The 14,424-nt window shown below is 50.8% G+C and overlaps 1 protein-coding gene across 7 annotated transcripts in view; it reads left to right on the top strand.

The window, feature by feature from the left end:
• Positions 1 to 1,392, top strand: part of WHRN (whirlin) — a 79,505-nt gene extending 78,113 nt beyond the window's left edge. For all 7 annotated transcript variants that reach the window (XM_039866802.1, XM_039866804.1, XM_039866806.1 and 4 more), the window contains 2 exons: positions 103 to 225; positions 494 to 1,392. In XM_039866802.1, coding sequence (XP_039722736.1) covers positions 103 to 225; positions 494 to 676 — 306 coding nt within the window. In that variant the 3' untranslated portion in view covers positions 677 to 1,392. The remainder of the gene's footprint in view (positions 1 to 102; positions 226 to 493) is intronic.
• The last annotated feature ends 13,032 nt before the right edge of the window (positions 1,393 to 14,424 follow it).

The following is a 14,424-nucleotide window of genomic DNA, read 5'->3' on the forward strand; positions in this document are numbered from 1 at the left end:
AGCGCTGAGCTTCCTGCCTGGCATACTGGAGGCTCAAACACCGGGCTGGAGTCCGGGCCCTGCTGAGAAGGCCTCAGTCACTGGTCTCCTTCACACCCACAGCCCGGACTCCTGGAGCCCACGTCCACCCTGGTCCGCGTGAAGAAAAGTGCAGCCACCCTGGGCATCGCCATCGAGGGTGGCGCCAACACCCGCCAGCCCCTGCCTAGGATTGTCACAATTCAGGTACATCCTCTGGGGCCCCACTTGGCCATCTCTCCCTACCCCTGAAAGTACCTTTCTCAGCATCCCCAGGGCTTCGCCACCCGCCGAGGTGAGCCAGGACCTAAGCGCAGACCCAGGCTCATACCACCTTTGCGCTCACTGAGCCTCAGTTTTCCTACCCAGGGCAGTGGACACCCAGATTGTAGCTGCCTGGTTCGCAGTGTCAGGCCTGCTCAGCTTAGACCTCAGATGCCCCCACGTGCCCCTGCCCTGTGTCTCGCCCCTGCAGCGAGGAGGCTCAGCCCACAACTGTGGGCAACTCAAGGTGGGCCACGTGATCTTGGAAGTGAATGGACTGACGCTTCGGGGCAAGGAGCATCGGGAAGCTGCGCGCATCATTGCAGAGGCCTTCAAGACCAAGGAACGTGACTACATCGACTTTCTGGTCACCGAGTTCAATGTGATGCTCTAGGGCCCGAGGCCTGAGGGCCTCCCGCTGCTGCCCGTCTCCTGGCCCTGGTCCCTCCTCCCTCCTTGCACTGTTAAGCTCCTTGAGGGGCCGGGGCTGCATGGCCAGGGTAACAGGAAGACATCCCCCACTTCTTCCCAGCCCGCTGGACCAGAACTGGGAGAAGGAGCCAGGTGAGGCAAACAGAAGGTCAGGTCAGAGTCTGGTTCCATGCCTGGTACACAGCAGGCACTCAATACAAGCATGAGTTTCAGGAAGGGGGAAAAAGATGGGGAAGGGCGGAGCAGCACCTCTGTCTCAACACATTCTCCTGAGGCCTGCCAGGGCCTGTTACTCTAGGTTGGTTAGGGGGCACAGCTGCCTTCCAGCCGGCTAGGGCCTAGCCTATCCCTAGATGCCTGGGCCTTTACCTGGAGTAAGGTCGCATGAGAATTCACGGACATGGCCCCCAGCCAAGGGGGCATTTTGCAGGACCTTTAGTGCCACAAATAAGCATTAAGCACCCACCCTCATTCACACCTCCATTCCTTCTAGCTCCTTGTTTCCCATAGTATTTATTATTTATTTTCCTTTCCACACCCCTGGGGCCCCCAGGATCCCAGCTTCCCACTGTACCCCTAGCCTATCCCAGAGGCCTTGCAGGTGACCAACGACGTCAGTGTATTTATATACAGAGCTTATGACTTTAATTTTTCAATAAAGAGATATGAACAATGTTAGGGTCCAGCGTGTTGTGTGGCCTGCCTGTGTGGCTGGGGTCTTGATCGTCTGATGTGGTAAGAGGGGTGGGCAGAACAGATGGAGGCATCCAGAGCACCACACATCATCACCCTTTCTCCATGACCCCCATGGCTCAATCTGGGACCCACGGGGTGTACAAGGGCACTTGAACCACACCCACATCTTGGAACATCCTACCTGAAGGTTATTTACAGATAATACTTTTAGATTAAAAGACATTGATTGGTATGTCGTGGGGCAGAATGCACGATGTATGTGGGTGTTTTAAGACAAAGAGAGGCGGCTCACCTTAGGGCAGGTCCCATAAACTGACTCAGAGATGAAGATCTGTATGCAAGTGATTCCTTAAAGAAGGGGGGGAGGCAGTAAAGAAGTGGGAGGTCAGGAGGGGAAGGGAAAGAAGCCAAGCAGGGTGGGATTTCAGGTGTAGTTCTGGGAGGATGGCTACTGCCTGATCCCACAGGGGATGTGTAAGTTAAGCCTAGAGTTGTCCCCACTCAGGGCCAGGGGACAGGGCTTTCATCCTGTCAGTCTTCGGATGAGGCCTTGGGGAGAGAGGAGAGGCAATAATCCCAGCCACTTTCCACCCTCTTGCTGTGCAGGCCACGCTGTTCCAGGAGTCAAGGGCAGTGGGTGTTAAAAGCAAAAAATACATGGAGGGGGTCTTGGGGAGGAGGGTGGCAAGAAATGTTCTGATCCCCAGTGCCCATTCCCTTCATCCCCAGGGTTCCTCTGGGGCAAGAAGAGTTTGAGAAGCCCTGTTTGGTCTAGCCTTGTGTCCAGGGGTCTACCAGAAGTGGATTAGGGGCACTTGATTCCACAGACCTACACCAGATTCTGCTCTTAGCTGCCCCTGTCCTCCCCGCCCCAAGACAAGGAGGTCCCCCGAGGCCAGAACCCTGGATTCCACCTGACCCCTGAAGCAGCCAGTATCCCTAAAGGCTCCAGCTCTTCCAAGAGCACTCATATGCCCCTCCCCAGTCCTAATACTCCTGCAGGATGAACCCTTACCTGACAGCAGGAGTGCTTTGTCAAGCCCTAGATCTCCTGGCATCAAACTCCAAATCCTATGCGGTCAAGGGGAAGTGATATCACCTTTCTGAGCCCAAGTTCCCCATCTGGAAAATGGGTGTGGTAGGCTGAATAATGGCCCCCAAAGGTATCCAAATTCCTGGAACGGGTGAATGTTACCTTATATGGCAAAGGGATTTTGCAGGTATGATTCAAGCATTTAGATGAGGAGGTTTCCTGGATTATCTGGGCCAGTCCAATATTATTACAAGAGTCCTTGTAAAAGGGAGAGGGAGATTTGACACAGAAGAAGAAAAGGTGTTGCGATGATGGAAGTAGAGATTGGAGCGATGTGCTTCGAAGATGGAGGAAGGGACGATGAGCCCAGAAATACAGGTGGCCACTAGAAGCTGAAAACGTCAAGGAAATGAATTCTCCCTCAGAGCCCGCTAAAGGAACCTGTCCTGCTGACACCTGGACGTTAGCCCGGTGAAACTAATTTTGGACCTACGACTTCTGGTAAGAGAACAAACTAGTGTTTTAAGCCATGAACTGGTGGTAATTTGTTACAGGAGCCACAGGAAACCAATACATTGAGATACTGCTACTTGCCTCTGATGGAGCTTGGGATGCTGTGTGTGGACCATGGCACCAGGCTCAGAGTCAGCCCCAAAGAGGTAATTTGCAGTCAGGATGATAATGAACAAAGAAAGAGCCCCTCTAATCTGCCCAGGAGACAGAGAGCCCCCAGCAGCTGCTCCTCACAGTCCCCAGTTTGTACTCTGAAAAAGGTAAGATAAGAATGAGTTTCTGGAACTGTTGCTTCTGAAATTCCTGGACTTGACTCTGGGGCTGTAGAATTTTAAACCTAAAAAAAAAAAATTTCCTTTGCAAGTGGGCTTAGGAAGGTCAAGTTGCTTGCCCAAAGTCACATTGCTAGTGAGTGGTAGAGGACAAATTTGGCCCCATGGCTGCCTGAGATCCACAACATGAAGCCCCAGGACAATCATGTGTCCTGCTGTCTTTCGAAGGGACCCAATACACTGCCTAAGGCAGTTTTGAATATTGGGAGGGGGAGAGGCCAGATGTCTACCTGGACATATGTATCTGTAGCCTTAATGTCTTTACTCATGATGCTAGACCTGGAGGGGGAGGTGCAGCAAGAGAGTCTCAGGGTCTGCTGCTAGATGAAGGCAGGAAAGGAGCAAGATTTCGGCTTAAGCCAGGGCCTGCCCAAGCAAGTGCTGAGTTGGCCTTGAGATCACCTGGAGCCCCCTCTGCTTGGGAGAAAACAGGAAAGGGGTTGGTGTAGCCCAGTGTGGGGAATAAAGGACAGAGAACAAGTTACAGCTCAGAGTCCACACCTGTGTCTGAATCCTGGGATCGAATTCAACCTGACTTCCACCACTTCTTGCCTGTGTAATCCTGGGCAAGTCAATCTCTCTGAGCCTCAGTTTCCACACCTCTAAATGGGGAACATAATACTAACCTAACTTGAGAGTTATTGTAAGAGTTAGCTAAAATGTCCCTGGGACAGAGTGGGCCTTTAGTGAATAGAAGCCGCTACTGTGATTACCATTAGAGATGTGTGTAGGGAAGTCACTGGCAACCTGGGGAACTGGGAAGAGATTTCTGCCAAGAGGAAAGAACTGGGCTGCCACAGGGCTGGATCTTTGGCCCTGGCCCAGGCAGGTCTTTGAGAAAGTCGCTTTCTGTTTCAGTGTCTATTTATCCCCACTAAGAAATAGAATTCTTGGAGGAACTCTTTAAATTAGTGCCATTGGTTTATTTCTTATAGGCGGGGTGCTGTTTATTTACTCCCCTCAGCAACCCCTGGGAGGTGGGAGTTATGAATCACATTTGCCTGAAGCTCAGTGGCAGCCAGTGGCAGAAATGGGGCGAGAACCTAGGCCAGTTGGACACCTTACACCGCCATCCTTCAACGTCCGCTTTCAGGGGACAATAGATTATTTCTGTCCTATATTCACTGAAGGACGTTAGGCGAGTTCTTGTTTCTCTCCAAGACTGGGTTTCCCTGCTTGCTTAAGGGTGGTTTAGACTAGAATATCCTTGGGGATAATGATAATACCTACCTACCTCATAGGAGAGGATCGGGCACAGTAAGAGATTACAACAGTGTCTGACACATAAGTGCTCAAGAAGAGTTTTTAGTACAGTATTATTACTACTGTTATGAAGCAGTCCGTTTCAAACCCCTGTGAAAGTTTGTGGTTTTCTTCTTCACTGCGACCTTCCATAAACGTGTTAACTCCGGGCTTCAATCTCGCGCCAGCGGTCGGATGGGTTCCAATACGGACACGCAAACTCCCAGATTTGAGATTTTCCGTGCTGGAGCTACACTGGAGTCTCTGGGGGCGGGCCGCGGGCGGCCGCCTCTGTGCGATTGGTGGAGCTTCTGAGGCCCCGCCTCCTGGGGCCGCACCTCGCCCATCAGAGGCCGGCCCCAGGGATTATGCAAAAAGTCACTGCCCCGCCCCGCGCCCGGATTGGAGGCCTTTGTTTGCCGCTCAACTCCAGGAAACCACCCCGCGCGGCAGCGGCCAGCAGGTGAGACCTGGGGAGGAGCTCACGGTGGGTCTGGGGCGGGTTCCGGCTCCTCGCTTGGTCTCAGTTTCTCTGTCCCGGTAATGGGGAGGGAGGGTGGACTGCGCCAATGGGCCGAGATCCACAGGGACCGTGCTGCTCTCGGTCTCTCCCACGTGGAAACCCCACGCGCAAGCGAAGGAGAAGGATCGCTGCTCCGGGAATGGGAGGGAGTCCTGGACTGGTGATCGCGTCCGAGTCCACACTCAGCTCGCGGCGAGGTTCTGCAGTCTCCACCCTCCGGCCTCGGTCTCCACCTCCGCACAATGGGGACGTTGGCTTTTTCTCACTCCTTCAGGCTAGGTCCGGTCGCCCAGATGGGAAAGGTCCCGAGGGAATCCGGGGGTGGTCCTTGGCGGGGCCTTGGGCTGTGTTTGGGCTGGAGGTGTGGCCGGGTAGCTGTGGTTACCGGGGAGGAGGGACTTTTCTGTCTTGGGATTTGTGTGAGGTTTGCTCGCCAGGCAACAACCCGCGCACCCTGACAACTCGGAGCTGCGCACTCTCCCCGGACACCTAACGCAAGTTTCTTTTCCTCTTTTTGGCAGTGGGGAGGGAAGTAGAGCAAGGGCCAGCATGGGGGTGAGCATCTCCGACAGTGGTAGGAACTAGAACGGACGGCAGATTTAAGGCCAGCCCCTCTGGTTAAACAGACGCGGAGACTGAAGCCCAGAAAGGGGGCGCGGCTTGTCCAAAGACACACAGCAGGGCAGGTGCAGAGCTGGCCTCTCCCTAGTGTGATGGAGCTGGCATTGACAGAGTATGCTTTTTGTGCGGCCTTGGATGAGACTCCTTTTCCGGGCTTTTGTTGAAAGAAATGACAGGTTGGAGCGGATCATTGCCTATGTTTCAAAAGCTTCTGCTTCTGAGTGAGAAAGTTGGAAACGAAAGTTGCTGATAACAAACGGGCTATTTTGGAGCTAAGAAGAGAAGCTGAGATAGGCTGCAGTGAAAAGAGACATTGTTCCTGTCCTCTAGAACAGAATGAGAAAAAAAAAATGGCTGAAACTGAAGCATGAAGGACTGAGGTTAGATACTTACAGGGACTTCCCAAGAGAATTTTCCTGGCACCTCCTCTAGAGTCGGTGGGTTTTATTTTTTAGCTGTTGGTTTTGTTTTGTCAAGAAAATAGAATTTCTGCCCATCTATTTGAGAGGGCCTAAGTCTGGCTTACTTACCAGTGGGAGGATGGCTCCCCGTGGTATTTTGGGGACTATTAAGGTTTATTTCCTTCCAGTAACTGTCTCAGTTCTGTAAGAGGGAGCATGTACCCACATGGGGCCTTTGCCTCCCAAAATCGAGCGATTTGAATTTGAAACATGTGATTTAGGTTGTTTCTTACAAGGAAATTTCATCAGCTCCCACCAGCCTGCATTGTCCTCCAGGGGTGCCAGGGTTGGGGTTTCCAGAGAGCCTAGACACTATGGTCCAGACACTGAGGCTGTCACACTGAGAGGGTATTTTGGAAACTAATGCAGGCCAATGACATTTCAATTTACCCCCATGGAGGTGGGGAGAGAATGTAATTTTAAAGCATCCAGCTGAACCACCAGCTGAATTCCAGGGCCTTTTTATGTTTTCTCAGTCACAAGAGGTGCGACAAATCTGGAGACCAGGAGTTAGAAGATTTTGGTTCAAATCTCCAGTCCGGCTTCAGTTCTTAGCGCCTCAGTTTTCCCATATATAAAATGGGAATGATAATGCCTACTTCAGTGTTGCTTTAAGACTCAAGTTAGCTGGCATCATAGAGAATTTTGTGCAGCTCACATTCTAAGTCTGGAGATGAGGAAACAAGCTCAGGGAAAGGAAGGAATAACAACAATAGTACCATTGGTAATAATAGCTAATGATTATTGAGAGCTATATTCTAGCCACCGTGCCAAGGGTTTTACTGCAAGGAGTGGGGTCTGGAAAGGCAGGAGCCCTTGTCTATCTTGTTACCAGTCGCCCTCCAGTGCCCAGTGCAGAACCCTAAACGTAGTAGTTGTTCAATACATTGTTGATCACCTAGATTCTATCACTTAGTGTTCACATCGTTGCCATGCGGCTAGTGCAATTGTTGTTCTCATTTTACAGAGGAGAAGGCTGAGGTTCAGAGAAGTTAAGTCATTCACCTGAGCTCACACAGCTCTTCTCTGAGGTTAGTGGTCCTTACTTTGGATGTTGCAGGTGTGTGTCATCTGGTAAGAGTCTATTGTGCTCATCTCTTCCCAGTGCTGTGCTCAGTGATACGTTATTAGCGTGAAATTGGCCATAATAAGGGTATTTGCATTATGGAAATCAGTAAATGCCACAAATCAGGGCTTTTTCTGTTTTTTTAATTTTTTTTTTAAGAAAGCAGCAAGTGAAGGGTGTTGAGGGGGATGGAATGCCAGTCTTACTCTGCATGGCAGCCAGGAGTTGAAGTTTCCTGGCCATGCAGGAAGTTCCAGGGGAGCCAGGCCAGAACACCCGCACCCCACTGCAGCTCCCCAAACTGTAGGATTTGGGAAGGAAACCTTTATGGATGAGGCTCCTCGTCTGTGCTGTGAGCTGGGCAGTGTATCAGCCCTCTGACCTGGGAACAGGTAGTATGAACCTGAATTCCAGGCCAAAATGTCTGGTTTTTAATCTGAAAGTCACAGCAGCTATCATGGTCTTTAAGCAGGGAAAGGCTTGACCAGAATGATGCTCTAAGAAGATTTATCCGGCAAAGGGATTGGAGGATGAGTCAAGGGCAGGGTGACTGGGAAGAGGCACAGGTTGACCAGGGGAGCCTGGAGGAGACCAATAGTACCCCTTCTGTGTTTTCTGAGCACCTCCTGTGTGCTAAGCTGCACACATATTGTCTCATCACTCCACACATACACCCCTGAGGAAAGTGTTACGCTAAGACTGTAGATGAAGATATCAGGGAGGTTTGGAAACATATCTAAGGTCCGAGCTACCAGATCTGGATCCAGGCCATTTTCCCCCCAGACCTTTGCATTTTTAATTCTTTGGTCCCTCCTCCATTCCAGCCTACAGTCCCATCTTGGCGCTGATCTTGCTTGCCAAGAGCCAGGCAAACTCCACCTCGATTGTGTCAAGAGACCCCCCTTCCCCGCCCCATACCCTCAAGGGTTGTCCAGCACTGGCCTCTAGATCCTTGCCAGCATTCTCCTTCCCCAGACCCTTCCCCGAGACTGAGCCTATTCTAGGCTAAAGTGGGATGCTCTGCTGTCAGTCTCTTAGAATCTTGAGACCACAGCCAAGGACCAAGGACCAGGAAGGTCCTCAGTGTCAAGGAGGCTGCACTCAGCCCTGCTAAGTCAGAGGTTCACTTGGAGGGTAACACTTTACTTGTGGGTGCACATCCAACTCTGTCTCTAATGTGCTGTGTGATTTGGGGCAAGTTGTATAACCTCTCTGTGCCTTTCCTTATCTGTTAAATGCCTGATTATGAGGATCCAATCCAACAACACATGCCATGCCCTAAAATGTTGAGTGGCTAAGGCTAGGGTTGCTTCCTTTTCTTTTTGTGATTTTTACGTATTCCTACTCGTTGCCTAGTGGCTATACGTGCAGGAAAGAGCACATAGTGTCAGAGTTTAAAAAGAGGAAGAGAGAAGGTGTGGGATGGGAGTTACGGAATGTCACAGAATGTCAGAGCTGCAAAGGGCCTCAAAGAGCCCAGCCAGTCTTCCCACCTGGAGGTGGTGCGGGGACCAAGGAGGCTATGGCCCAGGTCTCATCAGAATGAAGCACGACACTTGTATGTGGTGGTGACTTTTGTTTTTAAGACTAGTAAATGCTCATTTTACTCTTATTTTTAAAGCAACTGTTATTTTTAGAAGATACACATAAGGAAAAAAGTAAACTTGCCATAGTCTTACTACTTAATAATAATTATTATAAACGTTTTGGAACATCTCTTTCTCTTTTTTCCTTTTTCCCTCTCTTCCTCCCTTCCCTTCCTCCGCATTTTACTGTGCAGTTAACATATCACATTTTTATATCACTTCCTGTTCTTCTACAGTATGACTGCTAATAGCTGCATAATATTTCTTTGAGCAGAAATATCACAATTTATTTCAGTGATCACCTATTATTGGACACCGAGGTTGTTTTCAACCTTTTTACTTACTGCCAGATTCAGTTGCAAAGTCATTAAAATTACACTGTCTTGATTCAGACAGCTTGGTTCACACCCAGCTTCCCCTCCTGTGAAATGGGCATAATAATCCTTACCTCCTTGGATTGGTATGAGAGTTAAATAATGAGATCCTAATCCAGGGAAAGGCCTTTATGTAATAGGTACCCCGTAAAGTTTCGCTGTTAGCAGTGCATTCCTGGCACACGCACACTTTGTGTTTCACTCTTCTCACGGAGCATGCATTTAGAAGCATGTGTATGTCCTACGTGTGTGTATTTTCCTTGATGTGGCCACGCCCTCCTTATAACCCGTGTTTCAGTTGGCTGAGAAAGGCTCATTTCCTCCTCTCCTTAAGTATTCAGGGTGGGGACAGTTTCTAGCTGGGTGGGTCAGTGACCACTGGAACTGTTTGGGAGCCTCAGGGAGAGGGTCACAGGGAGATGGCAGCATTTCTCTCCACTTGGGAAGGCTGGCTTTTCCTTTTCGTGCGTAGGACCCAAAGCTCGAGCCAGGAAGATTAAACTCAGTCCTGCAGGGAGCCGGCCATCTGGGCGTTTCACAGTAATGACCAAAGTCTTTTATGTGTGAGCTCTGTGCCAGCTGGGCCCTGGGCCAGGACTTTAAGCACGTGGTCTCATTTATCATCCCAAGGATCCTGTAAAGTCAGTATTACCCCCATATTACAGAAGGAATCTGGCATTCAGAGATGTTAAGCGACTTGCCCAAGACCACACAGCTTTCAAGAGAGAACCTGGAGGTCTCCGACTACCCACAAAGCTCCTGTGCCCTAAACCCCTGTGCCCTGTAGCCTCCTATCAGCATGGTGTTGCTGCCTGTGTGGGCAAGCGGAATCAAAGAACCCAGGAAATTTAGTGCTTAGAAGATCATTTCTGATAACTTCAGGGATAATCTCATTAAACCCTGAAGTTCCAAGGCTAAGAAAGAGTAAAGCACTTGTCCAATGTCACTCAGGCTGGAACTTGGGTCACCACCTTCCAAGCAAGGCTTTCATCAATTCTTCTTGATCCGCTCCTGAAATCCTCACCTGCCTCCGCTCAGCCCCAGACTCCCTGTGGATTTTAACTACAGGGGTAAATTTATCAATCTGGGCATGAAGGAGTGGGTGACCTTGGGGTAGGTTTTCATTTCTTTCCCAAGGAAAGGAGATTTCGGGAGCTTAAGGAGGAGTCAAGGACAGAATAACAGTCTTTGGTTCCCTAAAGTTTCCAGCCCCTAGTTTTCCTCAGAGTGGCTGAGAAGCTTGGGGGTCCCATTGTGCTCCCTGGGCCTCAGGACATCCCGTGAAGAAGTTACTGACTATCCAGGGCTCATCACATCAGCAAGCGATGCCCATCCCAGTCCTGGGCTGCACCGGAAGGATTGAAGAACCACAGACTCACCTTCCAGGTTAATGTGCCAGGCACTTAGCTAGGGCTCAAGAATGATTAAGGCTGGGAGGGAGGGATGGCTGAGTGGGTGGGCAGTGGGAATGTGGGTGAAAATGGCCACTGTGGTGTTAGAACATTATGACCCAGGGGCTGGAGGGAACAAATGGCCAAAGGCTGTGGTAAGATCTGGCAGGGTCACACAGACACAGCCATATGTAGGCATGCTTCTGGTGAAAAGTACTCAAGTCTTGGCAGTCGGGGCTGAAGGGTATTTTTGTTTATTTTTTGTTTTTGTTGGGTGACCAGGAACTAATCTCTTCCCCATTTCTGGGCCTCAGTTTCCTCACTTATGCAGTGCAATCGCACTCCTGTCCTGCCCACTTCCCAAGGCTATTCTTCAGCATCTAGTTACATGAAGGATGAAAAAGCATGTTAGAAAACTGAAAGGCCCTGTGCAGTACCAGAACCTCGTTATAAAGTCAGAACATAGACTTAATGAATTGCAATTAGTTGGTAATAAGTTCCACTCCGATTTTATTCTTCCCAGGTTATTATCTCTGGTGGCTGCAACAGTGAAAGCACCAAGCATGGTCATTAAGAGTTGGGTCTTTGTGTGTTTGAATCTCTATCATCACTCATCAGCTTTGTGATCATGGGCCAATGGCTCAGACTATCTGGGCCTCTGTTTACCCACCTGTGAAATGAGATGTCACATCAGCCTCACTGGGTTAAGGGCCACAAGCCAGGCTCGGGTGACCAGCTAGGCTCGGTAGCTCATTCATCTTGTATCACTGTGCATCTGCCGTGTGTCAGCGCCTGTGCTGGGCACTAGGGCTGTAATGCAGAGTACTTCACAGAGCTCCCAGTTGCCAGAGAGGCAGACCTAGCGTTTAATTCCAAATGGCCAGTCCCTGCAGAGGGCGCATGGGGCTGAGATCTATTGGTTGTCTGGAAGATAACAGGGAGAAGTGGGGTTGGGTGATGATGGGGAGCACGGCACATTTGTCCCAGGAACAGCAAGGAGCCTTGTGTTGCAGGGGCCCCTGAGGGAGGGTGAGGATGGAAGAGGCCAGAGCAGCGGCCAGGCTGTGGGGTTTCATCTTCTTTCTCAGAGCAATGGTAATCTCCTTTCTCAGTGTTTTTAGCTCAGAGTGGCCGTGTTTGGATGCTTCTGTTTTGGAAAGATCCCTCTGGTACCGTATGGGGAATGGATTGCAGGGATGGAGAGCTGACCAGGAGATGCCGTTGCAGGAGGCCATGTGGGGATGGGACAGAGATGGGACAGATTCTGGTGAGATTAGGATATAAACTCAACAGAAGTTGGTGAGGGATGGGTTATGGGATGTAAGGAAGAGGGAAATGTCCAGGACGACAGTCAGTTCTGGCTTGTGCACCTGGGTAAAAGATGGGCCAAACTAGGGAGGGGTAGGTTAGGAAGGGGCGCTATAACAAGCTCAGTTTGGGGCATGTTGCTTGGGTTAAGTAGAATTTGGCCTGTGTGTGGAAGTTGTGTGCCAGGAGGGTCACCGCAGGAGCAGAGGCAGGGAGGAAGGTTGGTAAGGCTTGAGGATGACAAGGATTTGAAACAGAGTACACGGAGGCTGTTTTCCTTGATGTTGGGTGGCTGCCCCAAAGATGGGCTTGGGGTTATCTAGGGGCCATGGGGCGTGCCTGGCAGTAGCAGCCACCTGGCATTGATGGCAGTGCTGCCTGGGTTAATGATCAGGGAGGGAGAGTGAGTGAGTGACAGGGTGTCGGGGGAGCCCGCCTCTCGCACAATGGCCCACATGGTCACCAGAGCTGGCAAGGAGGGGCCTCATTGGAGTCTGGCTGTGCTCCACATTAGGCTAGGGGCTGCAGTTAGAACCCCATCATCCAGACGTGGGTCAAAGGCAGGGAAGGGGTTGGAGGGGTGAGGAGATTACTGGGATGAAAGCACCTGGTTCTAGCCCTGGCTTTGCCAGATACTCACAAGCTGACCTTGGGAAAGTCCATTCATTCATTCATTCATTCATTTGTGTTCCAGGCGCTGGCTCTGTACTTTGTAGGCGTTACCTCAGTGGATCTTGGCAGCAGCCCTGTTGGGTGGCTACTCCTCTTATCTCTGTTTTACAGATGAAGAAACTGAGGCCTAGAGAGGTGAAGGTTCAAAGGTCACAGAGCTAGCAAGAAGTGGGGCTGGGATTGGAGCCCAGGTCTGCATTGACTCTAAGATTCATTTTTTTCTCCTATACCACTTGTTCCAAACCTGGCTGCTTATCAAAATTACCTGGAGGGTTTTTTGGACAATACAGGGGCCAATTTTCTTTCTTTCTTTCTTTCTTTCTTTCTTTCTTTCTTTCTTTCTTTCTTTCTTTCTTTCTTTCTTTCTTTCTTTCTTTTTTCCTTCCTCCCTCCCTCCCTCCCTCCTCCCTCCCTCCCTCCTCCCTCCTCCTCCCTCCTCCCTCTCTCTCTGCCTCTCCCTGCTTCCTCTCTCCCTCTCTCCCTCTCCCTCTCTCCCCTCTCTCCCTCCCTCCCCTCCCCCTTCACTTTCCTTTCCTTTCCTTTCCCTTTCTTTCTTTCTCTCTCTCTCTCTCTTTCTTTCTTTCTTTTCTTTCTTTCTTCTTTCTTTCTTTCGTTCGTTTGTTTGTTTCCTGAATTAGAATTCCTGTATCAGGAGCAGGGCCAGAGCTGGGAACCACATACGTGAGGAGACCGCACCCCGAGCCTGGCCCTCCACCCCGGCTCCCGCCTCTCCTTGGTTTTCTCTGCTCTGGGTACACAGCCTTGCTGTTCTCAGGGAAAGCCCAGCTGGCTCCCACCTTGCCCTCTGCATTTGCCCTTCCAGAATATTCTGCCACCAGCCCTTTTTGTGGCTTGCCCCTTGCTACCAGTCCCTTGATCAAATGTATCTTCTCACAGAGACCTTTCTGGCCATCCCACACCCTCCCTAATCAGTACACTTGGACCCATAGATTCTCTACCAGGGCCACATATCCCAGTCACCTGGGACACTTTAAAATTGCCGATGCCCAGAGGCTGATTCTGTTGGTGTGGGTGAGCCCTAGGCATCAGTATTACCAAAAGCAGCCTGGGATATGGATCACTGCTCCAGCCTCACACCTCTCTGTGTTTGCTTGTTGTCTATGTCTTCACCAGAGTGGAGCCAGGGCTTGGCCTGTCTTGTGCCCTGCTGTACTCCTAGCACCTAGAAAAGCACCCAGCATACTATAGGAGCTCAGTAAGTACCTGTCAAATGAATGAATGGGTCGAGGGGGGTTTGGGAGAAAGCAGCTTGTCCTCTGATGAGCCCTGGGAATAACAGAGGAAACTCACCTGAGCAGTCAATTCCCCATCTCCATGCTGCCTGGAAAATCCCACTGTAGCTATAGGCCTAGCTTGGGGCAAGGATAGTGGGTGGGATGGCAGGAATTGTTGCAGTCTCACCGAGATAATGGGTTGCATATTGGCAGACAGGACAGAGAGAGCTGGAAAAGTGCCAAGCAAGCATCCGGTCTGAGCTCCTGTTGTATAGATGGGCGCTGAGGCCTAAAGAGAGAGGGAGCCTTGGCCAAGGTCACATCCTAGAGGGTAGGGGCTATGGGAAAAGCTCCTAGAGGCCTGAAGCTGCTGGAGGTCTCCTTCCAGGCTGAGTCACCTTGGCCGAGCCTCTGATCTGGTTAGGGCTTTAGTCTCCCCACTCTGTACTTTGATTGAGATGGTCCCAAGCCCTGACGTCGGAAGTTTCCATGAATCCTTTAGTAGGAGAGCGCAACCCGCAGAGGGCCTGCAAGGGGTTAAGCTCCTCCCGCTCACTCTCACTCTACACTCAGACAAACCCCCTCCTTCTGACAAACACTTGTAGGAAATCAGGCTGGGCGCTTCCTGCCTAGGCGAGGCGGCCTCAGCCGCAGCAG

The sequence above is a fragment of the Pteropus medius genome, unplaced genomic scaffold (genome assembly GCF_902729225.1).
Source record: "Pteropus medius unplaced genomic scaffold, Ma_sr-lr_union100, whole genome shotgun sequence".
Lineage (NCBI taxonomy): Eukaryota > Metazoa > Chordata > Mammalia > Chiroptera > Pteropodidae > Pteropus > Pteropus medius.